Source organism: Euleptes europaea, chromosome 1, assembly GCF_029931775.1.
Source record: "Euleptes europaea isolate rEulEur1 chromosome 1, rEulEur1.hap1, whole genome shotgun sequence".
Taxonomy (NCBI): domain Eukaryota; kingdom Metazoa; phylum Chordata; class Lepidosauria; order Squamata; family Sphaerodactylidae; genus Euleptes; species Euleptes europaea.
Window position 1 is genome coordinate 89929508 of NC_079312.1, and position 8820 is coordinate 89938327.

The 8820-nt window shown below is 42.0% G+C and overlaps 1 protein-coding gene across 1 annotated transcript; it reads right to left on the bottom strand.

Moving 5' to 3' along the window:
- Positions 1-748: 748 nt before the first annotated feature.
- HNRNPAB (heterogeneous nuclear ribonucleoprotein A/B) lies at positions 749-6291 on the bottom strand. Its single transcript, XM_056855128.1, has 7 exons — positions 5953-6291; positions 4117-4285; positions 3870-4028; positions 2515-2646; positions 1442-1529; positions 1196-1348; positions 749-1117 (listed from the first exon to the last, which is right to left on the bottom strand). The coding sequence occupies exons 1-7, from the start codon at positions 6261-6263 to the stop codon at positions 1050-1052; spliced, it is 1080 nt and encodes a 359-aa protein (XP_056711106.1). The 5' UTR covers positions 6264-6291; the 3' UTR covers positions 749-1049.
- Between the last annotated feature and the right edge of the window lie 2529 nt (positions 6292-8820).

The window sequence follows — 8820 nt, forward strand, 5'->3', positions numbered from 1 at the left end:
AGAATGGCTTCAGACACAACTCATGCACTACATAAATGTCCCAAGGCTTTTTTTGTATGAACAGTGCGGAACACATTCCCAAATCAGATATAAAGAGTAGACTCTGATGTGCAGTGCACGTGTCTGACATTGACCGGAGTGTGTAAAATACAGCCTTGAACCCTACGCTAAATGTACAAGAAATCTCCCTACATTCTGGTAGCCAGTCACTCGCAGCTAATGGTATAGAAGGTCATGCATCTTCCCGAAAGCCTTAACCACCCACCACAGTTCTCCACTAACATTCTTTCCTTAGCTTTGCATGGACTACCCTTTTGAGCCTGTAACTATTCTAATCAATTTTTACTGGTCAGTCATCAATTTTAGGGTGAGAACATGCTCTAAATTCAACCACTGAAATTTATGCACTAGACACTAACATTTCTACTAAACTTCCACAACTCTGTCTCTGATCTGTAACTGGAATAATGGCACACGGCACTGGATTATGCTTTTTTATTCAAAAGCTAGGATAGCATCAATATCCATGTCATGGTGAATCAGAACACATGTAAAATACCTTACAATACATTAGATTCCAAAAAGGTACCAAAAAGTACAGTAAAATTAACACTTCCATTACAGGAAATGTATGACACAAAACCAATACAAAATAAAAAGGTGGAAAGTGACACTGGTTCCCTAAGATGCATCTTATTCTGTACAACTTGAATAACATAGTTCATAGTTAACTCCAAGGAAGCCCCCTAGATGCAGAGCTGCAGCTTTAAGCAGACCCTCAAAATCAGCTTCAATCTAACCTATCCATAAAATCATTAATCTTCAGCAAGGCTGAAATTTACACACCACACTGTCTAGACAACTATTATCTGTAAATATTAAACAAAGACGTTTCCAGGGAGCTCTTCTGATACACTTAACAGGCCATAGAAATTTATTGTAAAGTTAAATTTGGTACATAATTGTAATGTCCATCTACAGCATTAAGTACAAAACCTATGCAGCAGTCCTGCATTACAGCATGCCACTGCATACCTGAATACCTTTGATCAATATGGCTTGTAGTTATTCTGATGACCACGTCTTGGAGCCTTTCCATAATTTGAACTGCCTTGACCTGTGAACAAGAGATTAAATGCATTAAATTGCTAATTAGTTATGCTTACACATACCCAATACAGTACTCTTTACTTACTGTAATCATAGCCCGGTCCATATCCAAAATACCCATATCCTGAATAATCATAGCCTCCATAGCCATCATAACCTTGCTGATAGCCGTATCCTTGACTCCCATAACCCTGGTTCCAGTTACTGCCATAACTTTGATTCCAATTTTGACTTTGAGCTATAGAAAGGAAAACCATCCACAAAATCCCATTTTAGTATAGACATTTGTTTTAGAATGTGTCCATACTAAAGTAGCGCGTGCAATACTCACCTCTTCTTCCACCTCTTCCTCTGCCACCCCCAGAACCAAACTGCTGTTGTTGATAGACTTCTTTTGGCTGGGCTACCTTTATCTCACACTGAAAGAGAAAGGTAGTGCAATTAAAAGTTAACAGAAGCCACTTTCAGAATTTGTAGATAGAGCTGAGAGAAATTCTAGGACAAATACATATCAACCTATGAAAGTCTAGACTCTGGCATGGTACTAGGATCCTTGAACAGGATCTGTAGCTTGTGCCCCCACTATCACTATTATTTAAAAATCTTAATAGCAGCCTTATCACCTTTCCATTTACAACATTTCTTCATTCCTCATTTCTGAATTAATTCCAAGCAACTCTTAATGCCACATTTTAAACTTAATTACAGACAACTGGAGTACAAGTGCATGCGTAACTTTTCAGTTGAGAAACAAAGAGTAGTTATTTGTTCGCATGTCCTTCAAATGAGGCTATAAAATCAACTGTTCCATGGTTTAAAGGCAGATAGCCCCGCAGATTTAAAAAATCCTCTAGTTTTACTACAGCTGTGCAACTGCTGTTATCTTCATTTTTGCACAAGATCACACATCTGCTCCTTCCCATCTCTGTTATTGTGGTGGGTGATTTTAATGTTTTTATTTATTTTAAAATGTGTTTTAAAGGGGGGGTTACAAAAAGATTAAAAGCTCCTTTCTTACAATCAATCAATTCCCATTTGACCACTCAAAACTGAAAAGGAGGCAAAGCCCCTAATGACTTTATTTATTATTCCCCCATACCTCTACCGTACAGCAAACTATACTGTTCAGGTTTGGGGCTAGATTCTTAAGTGTAAGGTGCCACTTGGGGATGGACAGGGAGACAGAAATATATAAATAAATAAATTTCAAATCATGTCTTGATTTAAACTGATCTTTCTTCATGGTTTAAAATCTTCCTTAAAGTGATCATTTCACAGTACAGTAATCAGACCGAACATTACTGAAATCGAGAATACTTTAGCATTGTGTAAATGTTCTCCAACTATATTCCCATGTAAACATCACTTAAATGAGCCATTAAGCTCATTGTCATTCATTCCTACCTTACTGCCACTAACATTGTGAAATTTTTTCTCCAAAATCTTCTTGACTGGCTCTTCTTCCTTAAATGTGATGAACACAAACCCTCTTCTTTTATTGGTCTTTGGATCCATTGGAAGTTCAATTGCTTCAATCTGATAAAACAATAATAATTAAGGTTCAACCGGATTCATCTACTCCATTACATCACCTGATAAATGAGGCCTGAAAACCTTTTATTATTCAAATTTATTATTATTATTTAGGTTTTTAACCATTCAATTTAAGAAAGTCATATTCTGCTGTAAAATTTCTGGATCTTGGGGAACAAGGTTTTCCCAACATATCTAGTTGGCTAGTGCTCTATGAAACTATGACAGGGTGTTTTGTATGTTAGCTAATCAATCCAGCTTGTGCCCAATTCCTACAATCCTTCCACTGGAAGCTGACTGGATACAAGCCTGTATTTTTAGTTAAGCTATCTTGGTATTAAACTCCTAAGCTATCTTGGTATTAAACTCCTTTACTTTGTAAGTTAAGTATAACTACTATAAAGTTGAAAATCTGTTCAGATCACACGCCTGGAAACATAAAAAAATATGAAAATTTGGAGGGGGGAAATGTGTGGGGTGTGTTTTTTTTCCACAGGGAAAACCCCTCTGAAATATTTTCTTGTCTTTAAATAGTTTCAGTCATTCGTAACAAGGTAGACATGCTGTAAACATAGACAGCTCTTAAATCCAAGATTCATTTCTGCACCTAGAAGGATACCTAATCTTCATGAGGGGAGCATGAAGGGCTTTCATTGCTTTTCAACTGTTGCAAATTTTCTGTTGTCCTTTTGACCAGCCTTGTGCTTGACCTGTTCACCTCTCCCTCAAACCACTGTGTCACATATACCCACAGATTGGGCAACTAGTAGTTTATTGCCCTACCTTGTTGGAGGGGGGAAAAAAGATCAGAAGGAGGTAGGCAGAAACTACAACAAAGCCTCCAAGAAAAACTCTGAAAGTTCTTTTGAGAACTAAGCTCTCTCTAACCAGATAGTAAAAATTAAGGTACGTGTGCTAAGACTGCATAGGGTATATCAGCTTGCAGTTTTCTCTCAAGCATTGGGTATATTTGCAATTTTGCTTGTAGAAAACAAAAGCATTTATAACTCTGACATTCTACAAATGTCAAATGTTGCAATTTCACATGCTAAGTATGTCATAAATTATGCATTTTATTTTGTCAAAGCAGTAAAATTAGTTTAGGTTTGATAGAACAATAAGAATTGCATATATTTCAATTTTTCCCAAAACTTACATTCCTCCACCCAAAAAACAGGGTGCAGTTTCAAAATGCAGTTTTACAAATTTTACATCTCTACACCCACCTCTCCAAATTCTCCAAAATATTCCCTGATTTTCTCTTCTGTTGCTTCTGGGTTAAGTCCACCAACAAATATTTTCTTCACAGGATCCTTCTTCATTGCCATTGCCTTTTTAGGATCAATCACTCGTCCATCTAATTTGTGCTCCTTCTGTTCTAAAACCTAAAAAGTAATTTAACAGGTCAGGATGAAATTTCCAGAAAATTTACAAGAATATTTAGAATTTAGGTTTTTAACCCTTCAAGCTTACTTTGTCAACACTTGCTGCCTCTTTAAAGAGAATGAACCCAAACCCTCTTGATCTTCCTGTATTTGGGTCCATCTTTATTGTGCAGTCAGTCACTTCACCAAATTTTGTGAAGTAGTCTTTTAAGTCTTTCTTGCTTGTATCCCAGCTGAGGCCACCAACAAACATTTTCCTGAAACAGAGTTTTAATACAGCAACAATTATCGCAAACATCTAATCTTAAAATGTTAATATAAATGAGTAGCTGTTACCATCCGTTATGATTTGAACCTTCGCCTTGCAAATAGTTCATAATATATTAATCACCCAACTTAATGCATCTCGTATGTGCTATTATATCAGCACAAACTCAATTCAGTTTAAAGTTTCAGTTATCTACAATTAAAACTCACATAAGGCTACAGTTAAGATACCATGTATGCTGCAAATTAGTATTTTTAAATCTGTTAGAGGTACTAATGGGGGTAATTCATCCCAACACTTTTGTAGATAAAAGTACGCTTTAAATTAAGGAACTTCAATTTTATTTCCTGGGACACTCTTCCCTCTTGCTCAAGAATTTAGGCATATTATATTTATTGGAGCATTGAGCCGTGACACCAGCCAAGAACTATAAATTATGAATAACAAGCTTTACACTTCAGATATGCCGAAGATTACAAACCAAGCAGCCCTACATAAAATAAAACAATTCAATTCTTAGTCCTAGGAATTAACTGACAAAACATAATTATTTTCATTAAGATAAATCATGAACATTTCAATGGAGCATGCATTATCTATGCAGTGTCCTTCGCTACTTATTGCACATTATTGCTTCCCCTAAATCTTACCATGTCAGTTCATTGTAGCAAAGTTAAACAGGAGTCCAGCAAAACTTTGCTAGAATTTTATTCTAGCAAAAGCTTTTATAAGTTAGTCCAAAACTGGTTAGTCCCAACTTACAAAGCCCTTCACAATGAGGAGACACCTGCTTGGGTATGACAGTTTCAAAATTGTGAAGCAGCACACCTCCTATGTAAGTAGCATAGTCATGTGGCACCCAGGTCCCAAATCAGTTTGGAAGAATAGAATAGAAGAATCTACTATATGCTTCAACTAAAAGTATCATAAGGGTCAGTTAAAATCTGACAGAATTAATCAGCTTCAAGTGCCAACAAAACCATAAAGGCAACAGCTCAGCCGCTCTTCACCAATAAACTCTTTTTTGATTCCCAACCACCATAGTAAAGCATTGGGTGTCAACTTAAAAGTCCACAAATAACTGTGCATCCATAGCAGATTTACATAAGCACATCCAATTAAGCAATGCTAAACTATACCGCCTCCTACCCTTATGATACAATCTTCAGAAGCTACAGAGGAGCCTTAGCTTTAACAGTAAGCGACATGGAATATTGCTAAACAAAAGCAGCCCAAAAGATTGGGAGAAAAGGCTTATTTTCAAGGTTACCTAAAATGCATCGGTGATTAAGCTGTCACTGTACAGCGCGAACACAACGCGGGGAGGAGGGCGTACTCAGCCATTTCAGGCCAAAAAAAAAAACCCCGCGGCTTCTCCCGCCGCCGCCACCACATGGCGGTAACAAAAGGCAGCCCGAGAACAAAGGAGGTGGGTCCCGCCGCCGTGGTGGCGGCCCAGGCCCGGCTCATTGTCTGCTCCAGCCTCGCCAGCAGGGCCCAGCCCGCGCCACGCAGCTGCGCCACAGCCGCCCTTTGTCGGAGACTCTGCCGCGCCGCAGAGCGGAAGCGGGCCGCGGGCCTACCCCCCCCCCACTCCTCCTCCCGCCAGCCGCATGGCGCCCATGGAGGGAAGGAGGCCGCCGCCGCCGCACTCACCCCGCGTCCTCCTCGTTCTTGCTGGCGTTGATCTGGTCGCCCTCGGCTCCGTTCTGGCTGCCGGTCGCCTCCGCCGGGGCGGCCGACTGCCCCTCCTCTCCCCCGTCCCCAGCCTCGGCCGCCGCCGCCGCCTCTTCCTCCTCCTCCTCCTCTTCTTCCCCGGCGGCCGCCACCACCTCTTCTTCCTCCTCCTCCATCTGCTGCTGCTGCTGCTGCTCCTCGTCGCCGCCGCTGCCGCAAGCGGAGCCCTCGACCGCCTCCGCTTCGTGCCCGTTCTGAGTGGCGCCAAACTGGTGCTCCACCTCGGCCATCGTGCCTGCCCGAAGACCGCGCCGCAGCTGCTGCCTCGAGCTGGGTAGGAGACACAACGGAAGCCCTCCCCCACGTCACTGGGGCCTAGCGGGCGGAAAAAGCGCCTCCGCTCGCGTTGTAGGCCCGGCCCGACCCGCCGCCTCACGACCTCCCCCGCCCGAAGCAGCCCCCACCCACCGACCCGCGAGAGACTTTCGGGACTCACGTTAAAATTCCGCTCCGGTCGCGACCTCAGGCCAGCCGGTTCTCGTGCTCCGAAAGCGCCGTCCGGATCTGCTCCCCCCCCTCGCCTCGATGTCGTCAGCGGCCGCGGCTCCGCCCTTCTCTCCCGCGCGGTTTTTGCCTCAGAGACAGAAAGCCTCGGCGCTGTCCGGAGGGGGAAACGCGCAGTCTCGCGCGGCCTCCTTTTATAGATTTCTCGGGGTCGCGCGGGCACCCTGCAACAAGCCTCCTGCTGATTGGAGCACCGGAGCAGTCACTCATATAGAAGCGCGTTTTTCGTTGGCCCACGAGCTCTTTGTACGCCTCCCCCTTCTACTCAAATTGCTGGCTGAGAGGCCTGCCTCTACTTTCGGGAGTGGAGAAATAGATACACTGAAGGCCCGAGAATGAGTTTTCCAGGCATCAGCGGCGACTTTCTGTAAAACAAATGTTCTGTGTGTGCTGGAGGTAACACTAACTAGCATAAATTGCTGGTCTAACAAAAATGAGCCTTCTAGCGCTTTAAAAGTCAAAGATACTTGTGGTTTATGCAGACGACGTGGTTTCAAAAAAATTGTGTATCGAAATAGTTTCAGTGCAACTGTCTTCCTAAAATGAACAGGACCAACACAAATATAAAGTCCAGAGTACACCATAAAAAGCTATAATTAAAACAGTATGTAATATGAGGTGTCTGCCACATAAAAATTCATGGATGTTACAGGACATTTATTCGTCTAGGACAAATGGGTAAAAGAGGCAGCAGGAGCATAAAAATCAACTGAAAGCTTTCAAACGCTAAAGCCCATTTCATCAGATTTATCGCTCCCTGGATGGCACAAGCGGGGGGATTAATATAAACAGTGGAGCCAAACGTTCACAAACTGCATTAAGAATATGCTATATAAAGCTCAAGTGTATATGTAAGTATTGTGACCATTCACAGGAGTAATGGAAATAACTTTAATCGCAGGTGAGAAAACCTTTAGTGTTAAGACCTACTCAAACTATAAAGCTTTCTAAGACATCATAGCAATATCACCATGGAGTTTCTGTAGTTCTTTTCTTGCATGTGGTTTGCCAATTCTCTTAGTCAACAGGGTCATGCTAATACATGCTTTTATAATTCCCATTTGGACTACAGTCTATGGGCTATTATTGTCTCAGCAGTCAATCTGCTAGCATTTAAATCAGCTTGGGAGAAGAGCTGTGCTGGTCTATGACTTTTAATAAAGATTGAATCAGCTTGGGAAAACCGTTCTGCATGCATGCTCTTTCCTCTGGATCCCTTCTGCTGTGGAGTCGGAGTATTTCTTCCGCACATGGCCAAATAAACAGGAATATCCAGCAAATGTGTGTGGTAGCCCATGGTGGCACAGGGCCGACTCCTCTTTTAAATATTTTTTGCACTTGGAGTCTAGTACTACTGTGGAGAAACACTTGAGCCATTTCCTCCTCCACCAAAACTGTTGTCCATGGTGATTCTCTGTTTACTGTTTTGACAATCAGTGCACATGTGGAAGGGTCAGAGAACAGAACACTCAACAAAATGCCTCCCGACCCTGCATTAACCAGAGCCATTTTAAATAATATGTGAAGCAGAACTCTTCCAACAGTGACAATTAACTGAAGCAGTCTCCCTACAGAGTGGCTGGCGCAAGAGGCTCCCCCCACACACCATTTTTTTGTTTTTGCTTGTAAAGGACACGTTTAGCAATAGAAGGCTGAGAGGAAGGCAAGCATACATGTAGAAGAGTCAGGGAACAACGCTAAAGAAAATGGCTCCTAAGCCAGCATTCAACTAGTATGTGAAGAATCGGCATCTCCTCCCCCAAATCCTGAAGATTAGTGATTTTTTTTCCTTTAAAAAAAAAGGCAATAAAATATCCCTAGATCGCTGGATCATCAAAGCAACAGTCTTAGCAGGTTCTCTGAATTTCCAGTTTTCGGGTTTTTTTTTAAAGTAAGTCTGTAGCCTCCAACCTGAGTAACTTTTTTTTCTTTTAATGAAAGCTGGGAATTTAGAGACCTGCTGAGACACGTGATTAAGTGCTGCAGTGATGTACCGATGTTTTATTGCATTTTATTTTAAAAACTAACCAGAAAGCAATGTGACCATGAAACTGACCAGATCACAGGGGAGATAATGAAAAAATACCTGTACTATCTACTTCTGGTCAGTTTCATGGCCACATAGCTTTCTGGTCAGTTTCATAGCAGTGAGGCTGACTAGAAGAGCCTTAGTGCCTGCAGACAGATTCCTCAGCATTCAATCACTAATCTTGCACGTTAATTATTTTTTTTAAGGAGTGAGGAAGCCCTAGGTCAGGGGTGGGGAACGTCAGGCCCGGGGGC

What these genes read in the sequence shown, in the direction of transcription:
- HNRNPAB (XM_056855128.1), bottom strand. Translation starts at nt 6,263, where the DNA reads ATGGCCGAGGTGGAGCACCAGTTTGGCGCCACTCAGAACGGGCACGAA. An exon ending in ATTTTGGAGAATTTGGAGAG is followed by an intron (nt 2,647 to 3,869) that starts GTGGGTGTAGAG and finishes TTGTTTTATCAG; the next exon opens with ATTGAAGCAATTGAACTTCC. An exon ending in ACAATGTTAGTGGCAGTAAG is followed by an intron (nt 1,530 to 2,514) that starts GTAGGAATGAAT and finishes TTTCTCTTTCAG; the next exon opens with TGTGAGATAAAGGTAGCCCA.